This window comes from Rhamphochromis longiceps, linkage group LG4 (assembly GCF_057381845.1).
Source record: "Rhamphochromis longiceps isolate RC_006_pf linkage group LG4, R_longiceps_female_GT1.1, whole genome shotgun sequence".
NCBI classification, from domain to species: domain Eukaryota; kingdom Metazoa; phylum Chordata; class Actinopteri; order Cichliformes; family Cichlidae; genus Rhamphochromis; species Rhamphochromis longiceps.
In genome coordinates, this window is record NC_140560.1 from 26,157,308 (window position 1) to 26,181,691 (window position 24,384).

Sequence of the window (24,384 nt, forward strand, 5' to 3'; positions counted from 1 at the left end):
TCAAACTGATCAGTCAAAGTGTTTTTTACTACAAGTTACATTTACCCAATTACACACATATACAAGCAATGTTCCCTCTAAGCTGCGCACGAGTGCAATTGCGCACAGAAAATCTGCGTTGCGCACACAAAAAAAAAAATCTAACCTGAATTTAAAGTAAAATTAATACTTTAACAATTCTGTTTTGCAGTGTTAGTCAGTAAGTGACTAGCTGCTCCTGTATGGGATTAGAACAATGCCACCTTATCCCATAGTCCAGCTAATAATGAGATTCACATTCGTATATATGCAGCTAATCAACGTCGTTGACAGGCTATGACAGCGTCCTTGTGTGCAGACACCGGGGTTTTAGCTAGCAAAGCGGCGTGGCTGATGTGGAGTGAAGCCACGTTAATCACAACGTGTACAACCATTGGAGATGTGAGCAGGACAGACGGAACAATTGACGGGAAAAGTGTGGACTTTATACCAGATTTTATATTGCGTTGATAGGCCACGTAAAACCGGAGTTATGATAAAAATATATGCAACGTTTGGTTTTCTTCCTGAATACTATCGTTGTTTATATTTACTGTGGGAAGAAACGGTAAAAACGGTGTTTTATAAGGAAAACCTCGAAAGCGCTCTCCGCCTTTGAGCAAAAACAAAACCAAAAAAACCCCAACCTTTCCTATTGGTCGAAAAATATACCATGTCGACCAATCAAAAAACGATATGGCAACATGGCATTTAGTTGTTTAGGAAGGGGGAAGTTTTAGGAGCGACGGCAGTGTCTTGAGATTGAGTGAGAGATTTTCGACGTTTAACGCAAATCTCGTGCAGTTAGTGTGTAGTGTAGTCAATAGTTTTGTTGTGTGTGTCAGAACAATGAGGCCACTACTGAATGTTACAGGTGTTACAGGAGTGATACATCTCCTGTTGTCAGGCCTGCAGGTATCAGGCTGTTGTTCTTCTTTATCTCATAGTGGACAGAAATTATTTTTTGGAGTGGCACAAATAATTTGTGTGGCATCAAATTTGATGCAGAACACCTGATTGTTCTATAAATAGTTTGAAATGTTTAAAAAAAACGCCTTGGCTGCATTTTTAGGTAAACAGCTGCAAAAAACTTTGTTGTTTACATAACTCAGTTACTTTTTTAAAGAAGTAACTATATAATTAATTGCCAAACATTGGTCATTATATTCTGTATTTTGCAGACAGAGAGTTACAGGACTCTCTCCCAGACCACAGACTCATACCTATAACACAAGTCACAGCTTTTTTTTTTCTTTTTCTTTTTAAAAAAAAAAAAAAAAGAAAGTTGTGTTTTCAAATTTGGAGTTCAAGTTTTTACTTCCAATAGTGTTAACATACTACACAGGTCATGAACAAGATTTTTTTAATTTTCATTGTAAATGGGCTAAAGCAGTTAATTAAAAGTAGTCTAACATAAATGTAAATGCTGTAATTTGATTATTTTAATAAACCATGTAACTTGGATGAATTCGATGCTGGCGTGACCACAGTGCACATGTCTACTGTTGCTCACAGTGGTCCAAGTTTGTGTGTTCAGTCAGACACATGAAAAATTAGAGGGAACATTGTATACAAGCACTTTTTTCTATACCTCACATTCACGTGCACATTCATGGATGCATCAGGGGGATCTCAGGCTTCAGTATCCCAAGGATACTTCAACGATGTATAACGACCTCCTGACCGATAGACAACCCACTCTGCCCTGTTTTGTTTTTAACTCAAATTCATGCTCACATTTGAGTGAAGCCAGATTGAAGCCCTTGGGGAGGTCATCTCTCTCCTTTTCAGTGCACACCAAATCCAGCATGTCCAAATTAACACTGTCAGATTTGATTTCAACACTATTAAAGTGTCTATATGGGTCCACACCAGAGAGTGTTAATTTAACTCTTTTTGGAGAGTTGGTATGTTAACTCTGATTTAGTGTTAAACACCAAATCTATCTGGAGTTGATAATTTAACACTTGCTAATGCTAACTAGGTGTTAAGAGTTTATATATTAACTCTCAAGGAGTATTTTAGTTTAACTACATAAGAGTTATCTTCTAATTAATTCTAAAAAGTGGAAATTTTACTGTTCTGAACTTCTAGAAATTCCTTTGGAAATAAACATATATTAAAAAGATGCAATGGTTTTTGAAAAACATTTATTCTGAACTGTGCACCACAATTTCAAAACATTTTCTGAAAGATGTAACAATGTACATGTTCTCACTTTCATTAGAATTTTGTTTATCAAAAGGTCTGACATGGCAAATGCAAATAACAGCATTCTCATCACTTATTTCTTCAATACAATATGCATGTCCTTCATTCATCACTTTGTGGAACTTCAACGCACTTCTGCTGTCCCCCATATTCCACCTTCATATTCACAGCATATTCTGTGTGGAGATTGATTAAAAATTTATTAAAAATTAGTTGACACTAATTAATTGCACAAATAATCTGGTAATCAATTGCAGCACAGTAAAAAAAAGGAATCATTTTTGAGCCATTACTTGTGTAAAGTATTTTCCCAAAAGACAAGGACACAGGCAACAGGTAATACTGAACTAAATTTAAAACTTCAACCTTTTTCATTTTTACCTAAACCATGTGCACAAAACTCTGGAGGGATCTAAATGCTAACGTAGAACCCAGTCAAGACATCTGCTACTGCTGTTTGCTCGTTTTTTTATGGGAGATCATTTTCAGGCTTCAAGTAGCACCATTATACCAACATTTCACATTCTAGACATTGTTTTAGGTGTATTTAAGTTAACCAAAAATTTGACTGAAAATTCACATGTAAGCTTTTTTTCAAGGCTGTAGTATTTGGCTAGCTAAAACAGATTATTATGCTATCAGCGAGCAACATGGCTAATGCCTTTCACACAGCTTTGTCTCAACTCCAAAGAGCCACAGAAGTAAAAGCTAATAATAATAATTGAAACAATCTTTGAAAAAATGACTTACCAAGCATGGCAGACAACTCAAATATGTAGAGCAAAATGTTCTGAAACTGCTTCACTTCAGCTTCGATTGGAGCCTATGGTGCTGGGGGCGGAGTCTGTGAATTTACTCTATTAGTGTCATAAATATCAGCACAAGCAGGATGTTATATTGCTGCCTCTGTTAGGTGGTGTCGAGCTGAACGGACTTTAACGTGTGTTTGAACGAGCTGACGGTTCACTCGTTAAGCTGAAAGAAAGATGCTTTAATCACAGGAGTCACACATGTGTCCACTGTACCATCTGGGAACTCTTCTTGTTTAGCACTCGTAATAACACAAACACTAAATCCTCCTTCTCTGGTGCTGATTTGTAGCAGTGTATACACCTGAGACTGTCACCTGTCTGTCTGTCCTGCACTCTCTCTCGTTTTCTTTCTCTCTGATTGTTTAATAAAAGTATGAACATGTATTTATAAGTAGGGGTGGGCGATATAAACGATATACGATAGAAACGATATAAATTTGGCCAACGATAGAGATTTTGACTTATATTATATCGCTCTATCGCGATAGCGCATGTTGATGATGTCATCAAGCTGTGCCTGTTTTGGTCGAAAGCATCGCAGCGGCTCCAACCATTATCATCATGTATGATTAGAAAGAGAGAAATGTTGTAATGACATGAACAAAGTGCAGTATTCCAAGATGGCATCAGAGTTTTAGCACCTTTTATACTCGTGTTTTTATAATTATGTTAAGTGTAAAAGGTCAAAGATGATGACATAGATGCATCTGTTTCTGTTATTATCACAATAATCACAACATAAATGAATGTTGTGACATTTTTTCTGTGCTGTATTAAGGTTACCAGAGTCAGCTGGGGATTCATGAACATCATCAGTGATGTTTCTCCACAGCGGGCTCATCAGTACCTGGTGACAGAAGGCCAATCCAGCTCTGACTTGAGGCTGTTCAAGAATCAGCTCCACTTGATCTGGTTCCACCTCTACCACAGGCAGAGAAACACAGGGTGAGATCTCCTCCTGCCAGTCATCACGCTATAACTGTGTCCAGGTGTTAAATTCATCCATGTGATTCAGCAACACTGTAAAATAATATTCATTTCTTTGGTAAGAAGTGTGTGTTTCTGTTCTTAAATATATCATCACCAGCCTGGACTCTTTGTTGGCGAGACAAAATCAGGAACGGAAATCATTGGTTTTCACAACTGGGTCCAGTTCCACCTGCAAAGGATATAAGGCCAGGGAGCATGATTTGGTAAGTATAACATTTCACCAGACAGAAGAGTTTGATTTCAGTATTCTCAGCCGGTCGGCCTCACGTGTAAAATGGTAAATGGCCTGTATTTATATAGCGCTTTACTAGTCCCTAAGGACGCCAAAGCGCTTTACATATCCAGTCATCCACCCATTCACACACTGGTGATGGCAGCTACATTGTAGCCACAGCCACCCTGGGGCGCACTGACAGAGGCGAGGCTGCCGGACACTGGCGCCACCGGGCCCTCTGACCAGTAGGCAACGGGTGAAGTGTCTTGCCCAAGGACACAACGACCGAGACTGTCCAAGCCGGGGCTCAAACTGGCAACCTTCCGATTACAAGGTGAACTCCCAACGCTTGAGCCACGATCGCCCTCACGTGTGCCTGATCACAAGTCGGTCCACTTCATACATGCACAGTAGCGCAGGCGCAGTTGTTTATACAGGATTAACCTGAGTGACCTGTTCCTGGACTGTTTTTTTAACAACTGTAATAGATTACAGGGAGTCTCTGGCTGTGTTGCTGAATCTGCCGATGCAAGATCAGACATGGATGGATGAGGTGCTGCAACTGAGACCCGCCGTTTGTCTTTTCTGGTCGGCGAGTGGAGAATCACACAAGCTGGTCTGCAAAGAGAGCTTTAGGATGCTTCCTCCCACTGTCCACTGTATCGTTCATCCACAGGGTTTGCAGGGCTGGCTCAACCCATGGCTGCCACACCACTAAGACGTTTTCAGAAATATGCAAGAATGCAACAGTCATGTTTTACAGTCCTGTGGTCTCAGCCTCAGATACTTAATAAATCACACAAAGCTCATGTAGAAACAAACAAACAAACAAAATATGTTCTCCTTAATTTCTGTCAACCACACGTTTCCAGCTATCATGGTTGCTAGGCAACCTGGGCAGCGCAACGGAGGCTAGACCGTCCCATTTCACAAGCCTCGCACTTCCGGCCTTAGCGGTCTTTGAGTACGTGGCCCTTGAGGACCATTGAGGCTGCGTACTTTAAGGCTGCAGACCCTGAATTGGGATACAGCCATAAAAACCATGAAAAAATATTGCCGTAATATGAAGCGATAGACTTTTTCATATTGTCATCCATATGTGTCGTTATATCGAACAGCCCTATTTTGAACTCTCCTCGTCCTTTGAATGCACAGTCGCCTTTGTTATATAGCAAGGTATTTAAAATGAATAAATAAATATCCCGTTCATTTCAATGCGCATGATCTGAGCATGCGCGGAATGACACGGAGCTATTCTTTGATCCTTTGATCTTCTCAAAGGGGAGACTGTGACGTGACGGTCGACCGCACGTCACAGTCTCCCGTGACGGTCGACGTCACCATCTCTGCCACATGAGTCCTTAAATAGAGGTGCTTTAACACAGTTTACCTTGGTGCGTCTTCAGTAACAGCGAGTTGTTTTTGCAAAGCAGGAGCCTTTGACAAAGGTAATACCTTTACATTTAAATAATTCAGGGAACATTTTTTTTCTTTTGACACTTGTCCCTGCAGCAGTTCCAAAGTGAGTCAATGGAGAGAATAGCTCAGCGTTTAGAGTTTTTCATAGAGCAAAATAGAATGATTGATACTAGGATGGACAGCATTGAATGGGAGTTGAGTGTACTAAAGGAAGAGACTGAGAATGTGAGGCGTGAAAGGAGGCGTGAGAAAGTACCACAGAGTGCTGTTGCCAACTTCGCAAGTAACGTAGGTCTAGGTCTAGGTCTAGGTCTTGCCATAACGGGCGCTATTTTTGGTGCAGTTTACCTGTCCACCTTGATTGGTTAATTATAACATAATAACTATACTGTGCTCTCATTTATGTTCAGTTTTATTTTGCCCTCACCTCCCAACCAGTCATGACAGAAGACTGCCCCACACTGAGCCTGGTTCTGTCACAGGTTTCTTCCTGTTAAAAGGGAGTTTTTCCTGTCCACCGTTGCTCATAGGGAATCACTTGATTGTTGGGGTTGAATTTTTGGATTGAATTTAATTGCCTTAAACTGAAAATCAAAAATTCAAGTGAGGGGTTGACCAGGGCTCGTTAGGTGGGTTGTTTTTTTTATTTGTAATTTGATAAGTGTGTGTTTCTGTTCTTAAATATATCATCACCAGCCTGGACTCTTTGTTGGCGAGACAAAATCAGGAACGGAAATCATTGGTTTTCACAACTGGGTCCAGTTCCACCTGCAAAGGATATAAGGCCAGGGAGTGTGATTTGGTAAGTATAACATTTCACCAGACAGAAGAGTTTGATTTCCTTTGAATCCTTCAGTATTCTCAGCCGGTCGGCCTCATGTGTGCCTGATCACAAGTCGGTCCACTTCATACATGCACAGTAGCGCAGGCGCAGTTGTTTATACAGGATTAACCTGAGTGACCTGTTCCTGGACTGTTTTTTTAACAACTGTAATAGATTACAGGGAGTCTCTGGCTGTGTTGCTGAATCTGCCGATGCAAGATCAGACATGGATGGATGAGGTGCTGCAACTGAGACCCGCCGTTTGTCTTTTCTGGTCGGCGAGTGGAGAATCACACAAGCTGGTCTGCAAAGAGAGCTTTAGGATGCTTCCTCCCACTGTCCACTGTATCGTCCATCCACAGGGTTTGCAGGGCTGGCTCAACCCATGGCTGCCACACCACTAAGATGTTTTCAGAAATATGCAAGCAGGAGATGGTGGATGCTATATTACTACTAGTACAATACTTTTAACTCTGTAGCAGACAACAGTTTGATAAAAGGCTATGAAAAAAAAAGAAACCAAAAGATTAGATTTTCTATAAGTTTCAAAGAGATTTAATTTATATATTTTATATAATAAAGTAAATGTACGAATGACCGGCAATAATGCAGTCACTGAAATTACGATTCTCTGGATACGATTGTCTCTGATGAGCCTGAGGTACAAAGCATGCTGGCGATGACGATAAAGTTTTCAAACACTGTTTGAATAATCAAAGAGACATTTATAAAGCACAGTCTACAACAGACATACTTACTGTGTGAAAGGGAGCAGAGAAACACGCTGTATTGTTGCAATTCTCTTTTGCATAAGCCACACCAGAAACGCTCTGTGCAGATAGCAAAGTCACTGCAAAACTTGTAAGCCCTAGTTCGGCTCCCTAAAAAGATGCTCGAGTTTTTCTTGCGTCCAACAAAATTCTAATATGTTTTATTTTTAATGTTATTAGGGGCTGTGTTGAACAAAGTGATTTAGCACAATTTCAATTCAAAAAAAGTATTAGTCTCTTAAATGACTGGCATCTGACATAGCTAGACCGTCACCGGGGACTCTGTGAGTGGTAAGAGGTTTAAAAACAAACCATCTATACTGTCAACAAACAACTCTTCATCTGCATTTTTTCAGAATAAATTGTTTTCAATCTTGTGCACCTAAGTACACCAATTTAGCAATGAAACTCGAAAAGTGGGATAAATACACACAAATATACACACACAAAAATTATTCTGACTCCTTCTTGACCCGTGGTGTGCGTAAAACAAGGCCGTTTCTCTTAATCTCACTGTAATTTTCTTTTGGGGTTTCTGTTCTTCTGTCTATTGAGCATTTCTGCTAATGAGAAAACCCGCCTCCTTGTTGTAAAAGCATTTCTGCTAATGAGAAAACCTGCTTCCCTGTTGTAAAAGTAGCACCTAAGTACACCAATTTAGCGATGAAACTCGAAAAGTGGGATAAAGAATGTGGATGTTTAGGTTTTATGACTGTGGAAGGGGGGCTGAAGGTATAAGAATGTGGGAAACGCTGAGACACGTCGAGATCAGGCGGACACCCTCCCGCGCTCATCTCCCCTACCAATGGTTTATGCTCAAAAGTGTTGCATGGAATAATGAGAATTGTATGGAATAAAATGAGAATTTAACAGTATCCATGTAAAATTGTTCAAAGTGACCATTATGTTCATAGATGTTAAAAATACCTGAAAATAAAATGAGTTCAGTGACAGTAAGTGTTTGTTGTAATCAATTTATTAATAACAAAAAAAACTTTCAAACTAATGCAACACATATAACAATGTCACAAAATATTCAAATAAATACATTTCTTAATGCATAACTGATATTGGAACTGATTTTTCAAGAAGTGAAAACAGTCTGTCCATCCTCTCCCTGATCGAATCGATCGATTTGGGACCTTGTGAATCTGAATCGAATCGATTCTAGAAATCCGTGACAATAAGCAAGTAAATAAAATTTTATTTATATAGTACCTTTCAAGATAAAAATCACAAAGTGCTTCACAGAAGCTAAAACCTAAAAATAAAAATCAACCAAAAGCAAGTTTAAAAAGATGAGTTTTTAGCTGTTTTTTTAAAAGCGACCACGGAGTCCACAGATCTCAGGCTCAAAGGGAGAGAGTTCCACAATCTGGGGGCCACAGTTACAAAAGCTTTGTTGCCTTTTGTTTTCAGCCTCGTGTGTTGGACAACCAGCAAGCCCTGGTCACATGACCTCAGGGACATGCTGGGAATGTATGGATGTAAAAGTTCACTTATATATGTTGGTGCTTGTACATGCAGAGCCCTGAAAGTCAAGGTCAAAACCTTAAAGTGGATTCTGAATTTACCGGGGAGCCAGTGCGGCTGAATCAGCAGGGGTGTGACATGGGAGTACTTGGAGGACTGAGAGAATGGGGAGAGAATGAGATGAGAAGAGGCAGCTGTGCAGCGTAACGACAGAATAACTCCAGCTTTGTGTCTTTTTTTCATTCTAGCTGAAGTACGGGACAAACTGTGTTCCTTTTCACCTTAATACGACCGTGGCTCAGGGGGTTGGGAAGCGCATCTGTAACCAGAAGGTCGCCGGTTCGATCTCCGTACTCTGTCCTGGTCATTGTGTCCTTGGGCAAGACACTGCCCTACCGTGATATGGCAGCCTCACTTCTGTCAGTCTGCCTCCCTCACAGAGAGAATTATGACCTTGTTTTCTGCTTAGCCATCACCTAAGGATTTACATCCCTGATAAGCAGAAGGAACCTCACTATCTGTTTAACATCTCCCATTACAATGGCCTGACTGTGTTAACTTTCCACATGCATGTAAAGTACTGACAGGAGTGCTCTTACTATAGTAAAGTGAGAAAGAGATATTACTATAACTAATGTGACATGATTAATAGGGGTGCAACAATACTCGTATCGATATTGAACCGTTTGATACAGTGCTTTCGGTTCGGTACGCATATGTACCGAACAATACAAAATTTTTAATTAATTTTTTTCTTCTGACGATGCTGTCTGTGTTGAGCACTCAGTGGATCTGCGCTCGACAGTGAAGCCTAGGCGGAGTAGTCAAACGCAGATTCACTGAGCGCAGGGCAAGCTAGCGAGACAGAAGTTAAGCTCCTTGCAACATGGCAAATTGAACCTCCCCCACCCTCATTCAGATCTGGCGTTTGGAACTATTTTGGTTTTCATGTGAAGTATGACCCTGAAGGTAAGCGCGTCATGGACAAAAGTAAAACAGTATGTCGAATGTGCCACGCAATGCTCAATTACATTGATGGGAACTAGTGCGTTAGCGCAGTTAGCTTGTTAACGTGTTGGCCGTCCAGTCCCATGCACGGGCGATCCGCGGTAGCTCGTTAACGTCATTTCAACGAGATTAACGCTGACAGCACTAGTAGGAACACAATGAATATGACTGCACATTTACGCCGACATCATCCTAGTGAAAAGAGAAGTGGAAGCAGACAAAAACAACAAGCACGCATGCTACAAACTTTACCCGAGTCATTTAGGCAGCCGTTAGCACATGATTCTCCTTATGGGGACCTGATATGTTTAATATGCTGCTGAGAATATACCCCAGAAGAAGCGTATAGTATAGCTTTTATTTTGGAAAGAGCCATTTCTCTGTAATAAACAGTCTTTTCCAAAGATGAGTGATTTCTCGATCAGATAGATTTAGTTTTTTTATTACTTTGTTGTTTCAGCAACATTAAATTTAAAAACTGTACTTTTGAGTTAATATATATATTTATAATTTTAATAAATGACAAATTAAAAAGGCATGAACATTTTTGTTGTATCGAAAAAATATCGAACCGTGACACCAAAGTATCGAACTGAACCGTGAATTTTGTGTATTGTTGCACCCCTAATGATTAAATATGTGATTAATCCATGAGAAAAGAAATCTGCCACCACACTTGAAAAGCGCTATATAAATCCAATCTATTATTATTATTATTATTATTATTAATACAAAACGCGTAATGTTTTCTCTAAATGAGGGATGATTCCGTCTTTTTACAGGCAACTCTACCAACTAACCTTATGAATAAAATACAGTTCACTATGGTATCACTAACATCAAAGCACCCACCCAACTCTATAGAAACTCCGTCATGCTAGCTAGCACGCAGTACGAGTTATTGTAACTGACTGTAAAAAGTCAGCACAACGAAAATAAACTCCACCTAAACTTGGCTTATATCTGACCCAGATAGACTGCAGGTCATAACTTCTTACCTGAAGTTCAGTTCACCTGACACTCGGACTGGCGGCTGCCTTGGGTCTCTCCTCCTCCTGCCTCCCCTTTCACTCATCCACCTGCTGGCCTCCATCACTTACTGAATCTGAGGAAGCTCCGCCATAGCCACCACCAAACAACTGAGTTATTTTTACTAGGGCTGGGCAATATGACCCAAAATTCATATCTCGATATTATTTAGCTGGGTGGCAATATAAGATATATATCTCGATATTTTTTAAAGCCATAAGTTAAGAACAAAAAGAGAGTTCTTAGTCACACTGTCCCAGATGTCACACAGCATTTTTATTTACATACAGCATAGATTTACATGAAGAAATTACTCAAAAATAAATTATCAGCATTTATTAAATAATCATGCTCCATAAATAAAAGAAAACAATGTTGTTTTTGTGCATAACAAAAAGCTCATAATTGTGCAGTCAAAATATAAACTAACAGACGCTGAGCATAATAACAAAGACAGATTTCACAGCTGCTCTGTTCCCAACTTCTACTGCGTGACTGACAGCCTTGAGTTTGAAATCCGCTTCGTAACCATGTCTCTTAACAGGTGCCATTTATGGTCCTTATACACACACAATACGGTAATATTACATCAAAGCACAGTACGTATCACTCCGCGAGGCTCCAGACTACGGTAGCCGTAATGCTCCGACAATTCATCAAGCGCTGCAGCTCCGTAGCTTACCAAAGTCGTAAAACATTTTTTGACAGATTGCTGAGCGCCGTGTACCACCTAAAATCGGTTTGCGGTCAGTAAGCACAACCAGAATTCATACATAAGGCGCGCTGTCAACTTTTGAGAAAATGAAAGGATTTTAGGCCGTGCAGCCCCTGTGGGCTGCATGTTGTTAGCGTGGTTAGCGCGGTTAGCTCGCTAACACGTTGACGCCGTCCAGCCCCACAACTCGCTAACGGAGATTTGCCGTGTCCATCTGGTCGCTGCCTACAGGTGAAGCTATGGGGGAGGGGGAGTTGTATTCAGTCAAGGAGAGGCGAGGCCGAGTAACGTTGCTTAGAGACAAAAGTGGACGAAAGAGAGGCAAACTTGTGGCTTCACAAGTATAATTATAACGTAACATAGACTATGTCGATATAAAGGATATTGTCACATCTTATATCTCGTATGAAAATATATCGATATTTTTTAAAAACTCGATATATCGCCCAGCCCTAATTTTTACACACCGACCAGCATCTGGCCAATCCACCACCTTTCATTGTTTATACCGTTACAAAGGAAAACCGAGCAAATGCCCGATGGCCAGTCCAGCTATGGTCGTGCCATCAGTTAACCCTTTGCGTGCCAACTGTGGCACGCGTGCCTAGGGTTGCCGACCCCTGCTTTACATAAGTAAACAAAGAATTACAATTATCCAGACGAGATGAAACAAATGCATGAATGACAATTTCTAATTCGAAGCGCGATACAATGGGACTCAGCGTAGCAATGTTTCTCAAGTGATAAAAACAGGAGCGAACCAGAGATTTTACATGGGCATCCAAAGTCAGAGCTGAGTCAATAGCAACACCAAGGTTCCTGATAGACAGTTTGGCAAATGTAGCAAGTGGACCCAAGTTTTCCATAACACTAGGTACAAAATTTTTAGGAGCACAAACAAGGACTTCATATCACGGCCGAGGCCGCCTCAAAAGAGAAAGGACTCAAATGCTGGACGCCGAACAGCACATAAGTAGTTTTAGAGACAACGTTTATTTTCTCAGTTAGTGTTCATAAACAGGAAACTGGAATGTGTGTTTAACAAGTGCAAAATGCCACAACTAAACCAAAAGGGTTTTAAGCAGCCTGGGCTAAGTAAGCAATCTGGTGTTGGTCAGTGGAAACAGCAGTTCCTGTAAATAGAGTACAGACGTTCAGGTATGGTTCAGGAGGAATATGGGCAAGCTGTTCGTTCTGAATTTTCCTTAGCACTGCGTACTTGCCGCGGGTGGTCTGTAGTGGCGTGGAGGGGTGGGTGGTCCGGGTGAGTGGTCCGAAATTCCTGGCGTTGAGGCAGGGAGGCAGGCAGGTGAGTCGGGTGAACAGCCCGTGGGACTGTCAGGTGGTCCAGCGTCCGGATTGGAGCTCTTCGGCGGAGATTTGTGTCTGGCAACTAGTGATGTGCGGATCGATCCTGAAATATCGATTCCTCCGATACCAGTCATTTATGTTTTAGAATCGATTCTCACATTAAAATATCGATATTTTAGTAATTTAGGGTAAATTTGTAGTTTACCATTAACATGAACACAGTGGAAAGTAACTATATCATTCAGATTGTCTACATTCGAAGGAACTACTTCCTCTTCCGCCTTTCATAGTCATGTGCGAAATACGGCTGCATAAATGTCTGCAGCCCCTTGGCGTGCGCACTCACAACAATGGCTGAGCGTAATTGGAGTCATGTGCGGACGTATTTTACCTCCACAAACAGCTGAGCTGGTTTGCGATACATGTGGCAAAAAAGTGAAGTGTTGTGGCAACACCACTAACCTTGTCAAACACCTCAGAGTAAATCATATCACAGAATATGACGAGCGTATGTTGAGGCGAACTGAAGAGGAGGAGAGGGACAGGTGCTGCTAGGGCGAGACAGACGTCTGTCATGAAGTCCTTTAGTGCTGCAGGCAGGCAAGGTGTTCAAATAGCGCACAACGTCAGTTTTTTTATTTCTATATGATGAACTCTGCATTATTAAGTGATAAGAACAAGTAATCTGTTGTCCTTTAATCATTATGACACTTAAATTTGAGATACAATAAATAAAATAAGTTTTTGTACAAAGTATCGGTATCGGATCAGTATCGTCGATACCACCCTGAATTTTACTTGGTATCGGATCGGAAAGGAAATCAGTGGTATTGCACATCACTACTGGCAACTTGGTGCGTGGCTGTGAGAGAAACACACAATGAGACAAGGTAGTTTACAAAGTGTGTGCAACATCACAGTGGTGGCCTGCACTAACTAGGGTTAGCTGAGAATCTGGCAAAGAGAGGTTGAGTGCGCTGGCCTTATGAGTCCCCGGCTTAATTACCCACAGGTGTGAGCAATCAGCAGAACACTGAGGCCCCTCCCAGGGGTGGAGATGCCAACTCGGAGGGAGACACCCTGGCATGACACTTCAGTCTTCTCCTCATTTAGTTGAAGAAAGTTTCCAGCCATCCAACCTCTAATGGAGTCTATGCACTTATGCAAAATCTGTAGCTTGGAAACATCATGGGGCTTAAAGGAGATATATAACTGAATATCATCTGCATAGCAGTGATACGAAATGTCCTTAAAAGTGCTCAATAAGTGTTGAAGAGGAAGTAAATACAGCAAGAACAATAAAGGCCCCAAAACTGAACCTTGTGGCACACCATAGGCAAGAAAAGTAGAAGAGGAACTGTACTTAGAGCTAGCCACAGAAAAGGATCGTTCATGCAAATAGGATTCAAACCAGTCCAAAGCAGCCCCTGATATACCCACCCAGTGTCTCAGCCTATCTAGCAGAATATGATGGTCCACAGTATCAAAGGCAGAGGTCAGGTCCAACATCAACAGAACGGAGCATTCTCCTCCATCACATCTCATCAAAATGTCGTTGGAGACTCTAAGAAGTGTAGTTTCAGTAGAGTGAGCTCTACGAAAGCCAGATTGGAATTTATCCAGAATGCTGTATTCATCTAGAACAGCTATAAGCTGCTTAGCCACAACCTTTTCTAAAATCTTAGCAATGAACGGTAATTTTGAAATCGGTCTGTAGCTACTGAGAAGAGAAGCATCAAGCTTAGGTTTTTTTTTAACAGTGGGTGAATAACAGCATTCTTACAATAAACAGGGACCTGACCAGAAACCAGTGAGGTATTGATGATTGTGAGCACACAGGGACCAATAGACTGAAAGACATTTTTAAACAAAGATCCAGGTAAAATATCCGCCAGTAGCAGCAAGCTCCAGCGCTTGGTGCTTTTTAGACACTGATCTGAAAGATAAATGTTTGTGTTAGAAGCAGCTTTGCAGGATTTGTTTTTAATTTGGTGAAACATAGTGCAAAACTCTTAATTCAGTATTTTTACAGATTTTAACTGTGTGGTCTTTCTGGAAAATGTAGGCCAACTTGTGAAATGAGAGCATGCACCGTGCTCTTCAGAACTGTCAGCTTTGCTCGTTTCATGGGTCCTCTGTTGATAAAACTGATTGTTTTTTTTAATGGATCTCAATGTTTAGAGACAATGGCGAAGGTACTGACCTGTGTGTCTCTTTATACTGTAAATGTTAAATTCTAAGGCTACACATTATTTATCTCGCACTAAGTCTGCTTGGCATATGCTATGTATAAAGGCTCTGGACCTTTCCAAAAAGGCGTAGAGGTGTCTTTAGCGTGATTAATTTATTACAATGTCAGTTTCTGGGAAGTTTTCAGTTTTCCCTCCTGTGTCTATGGCTGGTGCAAGTTTTTTGTTTATTTGTGAAACTGAGCGTGGTTGTGGACAATTCCGACTGCGCTGTTTGATTTGAGTTTCGTGTTGGATCACTTTCTTTAATTGTTAATTCTTTGCGAGCAGTGAAGAGTCAGACTAGGACTTGCAAGTTTTGCCGTGCCCCAGTGGCCAGTGCGAAGTTGTGCTGCAGATCCCAGCATGAAAGCTGAGGGACCAGCCAGCCGGCAGAAAGGCCAGTTGATGCCTCGACGTGCGTTGGAACCAGCTTTGCCCGCACAGAGCGTTTCTGACAGGCTGGCGTTGCTTATGCATAAGAGAGAAGGAACAATACAGCGTGCTTCTCTGCTCCAAGACATCCGCGGTCCTTTCACACGGTAAGTATGTCTGTCTGTCAGCGCTAATTATTCAAACCCTGTTTTAAAGGCGACTCATTTGTTGTCCAAAAACATTTCCTCTAAATTTGCAAAGTTACTGATTTAAAAATATATATTTTCGATTTTTAGCTGGATGTCACACATATGATAGACTCTTGAGCATATTTATATAGCAAAATTCACAATGGTATAACCATGTTAAATAAAAGATGCCTAAGTGTGCACCAATGCACTGTAATGCAAGCCTTTAAACTGTAAGCTGATAAGTGCATGAAGTATACCTTTACCTCTATAGCTGAAAAGAGTCTGTATCCATAATTCGTGGATCTGCTGATTTGTTTTTAATGTGGCACTTTTTGTGTGTGTGTGTGTGTGTGTGTGTGTGTGTGTGTGTGTGTGTGTGTGTGTGTGTGTGTGTGTGTGTGTGTGTGTGTGTACAGGAGAAAGGTGATGGCAGGAGCTTCTTTTTTTTTAAATGCATTTTGAATCAACTTTTTTTGTTTTACAAGAAGTGTATTTCATACATTGGAATAAATGTATTCTTTTCTATACTTTATAAGTATGAAACTCTAAAGATTTTAAGTTCATGCACATTATGTGTGATGGACCGAGCAGTGAAGGAAACTTAGGCACAGGTTAAAGTCCAAAAAAATGTTTTTTTATTTAACCCAAAAAACATAATTGGTTAAATCATGCAAAAAGAATCAAAATCTTGGGCCCATAAAAGAGGTCAAAATAACAGAACTCTACTCAAAGTTGACAGATTTGACAGATCCAGATTCCTTTTATAGTTTGCAGTGAAATTTGTTAAACCGTTGCTTAATGGGACAGAAGTACAAGTCACTAACACATTGTAGATAAGTTTATTGCTGGACAACACAGCTAGCAGTCTCACACACTCTTTAGATTTTTGAAGTTTTGTGTGTAATGGTTTAGCCTCTCACACCTTACCCTTTTCTCCCCAGCATCACAACAGTATGACTCCCAAAGTACGACTCAGTAAACAAACAAGGACTCTGAAGTCAGAACAGAAAGATACAGTTGGAAGATGAATGACTGCGTTTTTATTATGCTCAGCCTGAAGCGTATTTCCCCACTTTCACAATGCTAAGGTGTCAAATCCACAATCCCCAACAGATGGTTTGTCACACGCTGGGTTCAAACACTCAAAAAGCAACACAACAGCAGGTTCAAGAAGGGCAAGTCACCCTTTATTTGCACAGCCTCACACACTAAAGATTTTTAAAGTTGTGGTGTACAATGGCATAGCCACAGACGTGACTTCTACTTTTGATAAAGACCACTCCACCTGCATATTTCTTAAGAAATGAAGCGTCTTTATTAAGCTCTTATTTATAAATGTCTACACAATAAGAGACATCGTGTGCTCTGTGACATTATGGTCTTCTACTTCTGCTTCCATTGGTTTGCATTTTAAACTCCCAACCTTTCAGGTTGTTATGAATGGCTTATATTTCTAACATTTTGTGATGTAAAAGTGAACCATGCGGCTATTTTATTTTCTGTATGATGGGATGACTTAAGACACGAGTTATTTAAACAGTTCTAAATGACAGCGTGATGGCCATAGTACTTTATGCGGGTCAAATATGTTAAGGATAATGTTTCTCAATGTAACATTGCAAAGAACTTTTGGATAGGATACATTTTGTAAATAGTTACCTCAGAACCTGTACTGTCAGATCTATGTATTGTTACGATTCGGTGTTGTCAGTGTTTTGTTTTAGGCATGACTGTTATGTTTCCTGTTTTACTTTGAAGGTCTGTTGTATCTCAGTGTGTTCAGGTCACCTTTTTTTGTCTCGTCAGGTCTGATTTGCCCCAGCTGTGTTTCCCTCCTGTGGTCCATTCCCTGATTGCTCCCTCTATGTATTTAAGCCTTGTGTTTCAGTTTGTGAGGGTTGCGATCTTCCCCCCCGGTTGTAAATAGTTTGGGGTTTTGATGTAAATAAATGTCTTATTTTGCTTTGATGTAAGTAGTTGTCGATACTTTCGTTTTGGGATTTTTTTGTGGAGACCCGTAGTAGTTTTTTTTGTTTTGTTTTTTTTTTCCTTATTTTTATTTTTCCTGTGTTGCACGCCGGTTGCCTAGGCCGGGGTGTAACAGTATGTAAGGTTAAACTTTCCACAGTACATCCACAATAATGTTGGTAAGGGTGACTGTTCCTTGAAAAAAGTAACACAAACAGACAACTGACTCATCAATGATAAGTAGAGCTACCCGAGGCTGAGACTCAAGCAGAAGAAAATTAAAAGTTGTTTTGTTTTTTTTATGGCTCGAAAGATTGAAGAAAAATATGTTTAATAATTCAACAAGAGTCGCACCTTCAACACATGTACATTCAAATTTTGGAACAGGCTCAACATTGCTGTTGTTCAATAGTTTTTATCCACTCTCAAAAGTCATTTTATGGCTTTAATATTTCCAGCTGATAAGGAGACTTATGGCATTTCAAATGTGCGTCCAAATGGTTTAAACATCCGCTTTGTCTGTAATGACAGTATCAAACTGCAGAGCATTGTTTTTACTAAAATTCAGCATTTTCTGATGAAAATATGGCTGCTTTTTTTCCACTGTAACACCCCCCTCAGTGCCATTTTTTAGGGTGATATTCTTGGAGATTCATTTTTTTTATATTTATGCTTTTGGAGTGAGGGTATCTAATACGCACGTTGTCACTGTGTTTTGTACTACCAGCTTTGAGGTCTCTGCTTTTACTTTGAGAAGTCTGGTTTTATTTTGTCTCGTGAGTGTGTGTTTTTCAAAGGAGATCTTCATCAGTTTGATTTTGTTACCACAAACTTTGTGTAAAGTTCACAACAGAGGTAAAGAGATTTAAACACACCAGTTTAAGGAGGCATGCAGGGGTTGGACCAGCTGCACATGACAGGTGAAGAAGAGAGTGTCGGGGGAGATGTGCAACAGCAGCAGAGGGAACATTTTACAAGATGATAAATGGCAGCTTTAGATGATTACGGATTTTGTTGACAAGATTAAAAGACATGTCCATCAGAGTTCGGCAACATTTCAGTTTGATTAAATTAAAGTTTTTTTTAAACTACACAGGGTTTATTTTCTCCTTTGATAGTAATCATATTGAACATGTCAGTGATAGGAATGGGTACCAGTACCACTTCTGACATAAACGGTAGTAACCAGACCGAAAAGCAGCGCACATTTCGGTGCTTTTTTTTCCTGAGCTGTGATACACTTTAGATTCTAGCCAATCATTTTACGTTTCCGAGGATAGCAGGCGGGGCCAGGTACGTACGTTCTTTTAGAGCAGAGCTACAGATTAAAAATGACCAAGGCAAAGCGGTCAAAAGTCTGGCTGTACTTCACAGCAAAATATGCAAACTCAGCAGCCTGCAACAAGTGATTTAAGGTAATACTGTCAAAGGAGGTAACACCTCAAATCTGATGAAACACCTGGCGATGCATAGCGTTTTTTTTAAAAGCCGAGAAATGCGCCGTATTTGATAGCTTGCTGTGAGACCTCACACCGAGCGCATCTATTGCGGGTGGGTTGCCTGTTATCGGACCCGGAGTTAGCAACATCCCCCAAAAACACGAAGAGGAGAGGCCTGGCCCCTAGCCCTGCCAGTGTAGCAGAAATGATGATGGATGATGATGGCAGCAGCAGCCATTCTTCTCTGCATGAGTAGCTTAATGTTGTTCGTGTGTAATTTACGTTGAGTAGGCTAACCACGTTATTACATTAATGTATGTAAGGTGAACTAGCAAACATCATCATAGCTACATGTGGCTGTCTTCTTGTTTGATGGCAGATACTCCCTTCACCCTGGCCAAAAAGGCCAAGAAAAAGTGGAAAACAGTTAAACATGAGAGGTTTTTGGACAAAGTTTGTGTTTTTTCCATTGTTTAAGCACTGCTTCCAGCCAAGAGTGATGCCATAAATCCCCTATAGCTGCAGAAAAGGCTAACATTGTTATCTTTTTACAAAAAAACAGCTGAACATGAGAGGTTTTTGGACCAATTTTGTGTTCTCCATTCTTTAAGCACCGGTTTAAGCACCGTTTAAGCACCGGCACCGTTTCAAAAGTACCGGTTTGGCACCGGTATCGGATAAAACCTAAACGATACCCATCCCTAGTCAGTGATGGAAACAAGAATATAAAGAAAAATGCTAAACGTGTGTCTAATTAAACTGTTCCTGTGAACCTTAGAGCTTATATTATATTTTTACATGTTGTAGTGCCATTTGTGGGAGCATTCCAAGTTGCTATCAATACAACCATTATAGCCCAAATTTTAATAATATGTATGCATTAAGTGCATAGTAATTACATAAATTGCAAAAAAGTGCAATAAGCTAAAAAAAAAAAGAAAAAAAAGAAAATCGCTTTTGATTTTTTAACATATATTTCTAGTTAGAGAAATTTAAGAGGCTTATGCCTCAAAACTGTAAATACAAAAAAGTTGCACAAAATAGTTTCCCACCACAGGAAATTTATTTTGAATATCTTCATAGTTTTATTTTTGAAATACACCAATTTTTATATACATTTTTATATACATTATTGCAGGCAAACCAGCATGTGAAATGGATGTAACAATTCCAGACTGGGCACCAACACTGCACACGGGCCTCTAAAAACATACTAAATTTCTATCATTGTACACTAATCCGCACATAACTTCGATATGAATCACACACCTGTCATTGGAATATTGGTGTACATTTACCTTATGTGTATGCACCTTGAGAGCAAACTGCTGCTGAAGCTTAACCATCACCTCACCGAGTGAAGAAAGGGCACATTTTTGCTAAATATGCAGAAAAAAATGCACACTTATACAATTTATGGTAAACTGAGCTGCCTTGTATGTACATATGTTGAAGATGCCTCGTTCTGTTTTCTCTGAAGCTGCTGTGCCATTTGGAGCAAAAATGAATCTAAAGTTTACAGCATATCTTGTCACTGGAAATTGTTTGCACTGTTTATATATTACTTACTGTAGGTATTGGTGAAAAAAGCCTGTTTGAAAAATGTTGTGAAAATCTGAAATCTTGAAATTAGAATTGTTGTGCCTTATTTTGTGGATCTTTTTACATATATTCCTTTTGAAAATACTAAAATTTGTATATTTATTTTGTTTGTCTGATAGCATTTATTTATAAAATAAATCGGACATTTCAAACAGTTACTCGCTACTTGAGTAGTCTTTTCACCAAGTACTTTTTTACTCTTACTCGAGTAACTTTTTTGACGACTACTTTTCACTTTTACTTGGGTAATAATATTTTAAAGTAATGCTACTCTTACTTGAGTACAATTTTTGGATACTCGACCCACCTCTGGTCATAGCCCCTCTAGGAGTTCGGAGTTAAGAGGTCAAGAGTTAATGTTTCCATTTTAACACCTCCAGATTTGACATAGAAACACTAATTTTTAACACTCGGTTTTAACTACTATCATTTTACACCTCAGAGTTACATTAAAAGAATGTGACTCTACTTAGAGTAAAATTAACTCTACTTTTGCAAGAAGACTACTAACACCAATACATTTAACACTTTTGAATTTGCTGTGTACTAATTTTGTTAACCAGTAACTTTCCTTGCATAGTTTTTGCAAACAACCTGACAAAAACAACATGATAATCAAATAAAAACGATTGCGCAAAAACTATGATGAAATATCTTGATGCTTTTATCATTGAACAATGAAAATGAAAAAAAATATTCTTGAGAGAATAGATCCAGTCAGAGCTAATTAAGTTTTGGAGAAAGGCAGGACAAGTTTGAAAGTAAGACCTACCCAGGAGGTAAGACCATTCAAGGATTACTGCCACCCTGTGCCACACGTTTATGCACGCCTCTGCTCCACCCACAGTTAAAAGTAAGAGAGTTGTATCGAAGAGAAAGAACTTGGAGCTTTCCCTCAACGGGTAAACAAAGTCTATCTTTTCATGCTCTCTGTATTAAGTTCACACTGGAAGTATGGCACTCTATAAGGACGAAAGCCAGGACGACGGACCAGAATGCCCGGTATGTTACGAGTATCTTTCTGGGACCGAACGAACTTTGAGCTGCGGACATGTTTTCTGCCACGATTGTCTCGTCAAAACGCTGGTGACCATCAACAGCGATGGAAATATCAGAAACACGATCGTTTGCTCGATCTGCCGACATCTTACATTCATCGAAAAACAAAATGAAGCGCTGAACTCACTCGAAGCCGATAATGATCCGAAAGAGCGGCAGACCCTGAAGGTGCCTCTCCCTTTGCCGGTGGGACAGCAGCAGAGCGCACGGCGCGCCTCAGGAGACAGTTTACGGAGTGAAGTTTACTGTATCACTCGCTGCTTTAGAGGCTTTTCTCAGCGAGCTCGCCGACAGAAGCGGATCAGCCCCTGCCAAAAGGGATCCCAGATATTCATCATAAGCGCCCAAGGGCGACCCATGACTGAAGGAGATGCGCCCGGTGTTGTAATATCTGTGGCTCGCCCCCAGCGCAGGCGTAGGATTTGCACGACAACGGGATGGTTGTTCTGCCTGCTGTCTTTGTTTGTTTTACTCGCAGTGACAGCTTCGGTTTTTCCCTGGATTGTACTGATGTAGCCCAGCGATCCGCATCCCTCGGTCAAAGAATTGAGTAATTTACTGACATTTAAAGAAAGACACGCGATTGGCTGTATTCAGTGTCCAGAATTACTGAAAATGGAGTGATGTGCTTTAGTTGGAGTGAGGATTTTTAAGATGTTATCAGTTTCCTTCCTTGATTCTTTGGAAAAGTTTATACACGTGACTTGTCCTTTACTGAGAATCGCCAAGCAAGTGTTTATCTTAGGAAGCCTCAAACAGTAAAACCTTTTGTTCTGCAATCTTGTCTGACGTGTTCAACCTGCTGGAGAACCACATATCACAGCCCATAGATAGTAAATCCAATAAAAGTGGACACAGTAACGTAATTGAACTGTTAAAAAGGTGAAGAAAACAATCACTTTGCTGTTAGAGCTGCTAACTTTAGTTGTGTTACCCTGTTTGTTGTTCAACACCCTGTTTCCAAGCAGGAGCAAATACCTTTGTGCGCAAAGCCAAGCTGCACATTCAACCCCGATCTCAGGATTGTTTAGTTTGTCTGCATTTGCCCAAAAAAGAAAGTCAAAATGGTACATTTAATATGAACTTGACCTTGGTTTATTTATTTTTGCAGACAAAATGAGATTATAGAACTTAAAAAACACACATACTTGCAAATGATATATTAAAAATATACACTAAGTTTAACATTAAACGTTTGAGCAAACTGTTAAAACACTTGTATATGGCAGTGCAGGTGGAGCCTCATGACAAATGCAAAGACTCATTTTGACAGTGTGCTGTGCAGTTATCACCACCATACTGGGAAACCCGTACACTCCTAGTTTCTGTCAGTCTCTGGGTTGGTTGTCTTGCTGAGCCAGTCCTACAAGTTGCAACCTGCAGAGGGTTCTTCCTTTCAGATATATTTGTCTCCATAATGGTAATATTAAAAAGTATTAGTTTATCTTTTAGATAATATACCCTGTTACTGGATTCCATATTGATAGATGGCCCCACATTGAGAATACATTTGTGATGATACAAGAGCACAAGAGAAATAGCCTCGAATTATTGACAGCAAAAAGTGAACATGTTCATACTGTGTGTGTTTTTAGACATAGAATATTTACATAAATTAAACCATTTGAGAGGAGAACTGTCTATATATGTCTTTTTCTCTTTAATTATCAAAGATTATCAAAGTGAAACTGCAGCATCTGTTATATGATTATTGTAGAAACATCTTTGAATGTTCTGAGCTACAATATTGGCTAATGACACAAGTAAACATGCAATCAGTCTAACAACACAGGCTGATAACTATATTTATTTACATTACGTATGGCTAGGAAATTTTTTTTTATGTATTTTTCTCTCTGCTTTTACTGCAAGGGGTCGAAGGTCATTGAACCTGAAGCACTTGATACAAACTTAAGAAAGAAAATCATTAAATCTTAAGTCAGTCCAGTCAATCATCAAACGGATACAACACAGTTACTTCTCAGTGCGACTAACAAAATGCACAATATAAAGCACTGCCATTCTCAGACCTTTCAGATGTAAATTGAACATATTAGCTCGTCAGGAAAAACATTATGGGGCTTTCTTTCCTCCTCAGTAACAGATGGAGGTACAAACATTTTAATTGAAATAGGATTCTACATGCTTTGCTGGTATGAAGTGGGTATATTAGAGAGAAACAATGTACACTGTACTCAAGTATTGAAAAGCTTTGATACCTTATTTTGAGATATGTACATTTTGCTGTGTGAATGTAGCTAAGCCACAGATCAGTATATAAACTAGATCCAGCTGCAATATATACTGAATATGCTGTCCATCATAAAATATATTATCTCAAGTGCTTAAGGTATTTATCTTATGTCAGATATATTGAATGCAGGATTTGTATTTTTTAAGTAGAAAAGGAAAGCAGCATTTAATGAACAAAGTGTAGCAATGTTTCAATATAAGGAAAATATATCTGCCATGCTAATGGTGCTTTGTAAGTTTTTAGCTATAATTATTCATTAAGAGATGCTTACATTTAATTCAAAAGTATTTTTTTAAATCGAAATGCTGAATAATGTTTTTTGAAAATCACAAACAAGTCTCGTAAAACTATTAAGTTATTTTTGATGAAAAGTTGGATTTTTAAATATAATCCTTTGAAAGTAAATATGAAATAGAACTGACTGCTGTGTATTTATGGCAGAGGATATGAATTAAACAGGCAGTCACTTCTGATG

At 39.7% G+C, this 24,384-nt stretch overlaps 1 protein-coding gene across 1 annotated transcript; it reads left to right on the forward strand.

Moving 5' to 3' along the window:
- Window positions 1-8,039: 8,039 nt before the first annotated feature.
- LOC146671761 (RING finger protein 222) lies at window positions 8,040-23,995 on the forward strand. The gene has a single exon (XM_085404116.1). It carries the CDS (start codon window positions 21,551-21,553, stop codon window positions 22,169-22,171), a length of 621 nt encoding a protein of 206 aa, XP_085260242.1. The 5' UTR covers window positions 8,040-21,550; the 3' UTR covers window positions 22,172-23,995.
- Window positions 23,996-24,384: the final 389 nt, after the last annotated feature.

Coding starts and splice junctions, on each gene's coding strand:
- LOC146671761 (XM_085404116.1), top strand. CDS start 21,551: ATGGCACTCTATAAGGACGAAAGCCAGGACGACGGACCAGAATGCCCG.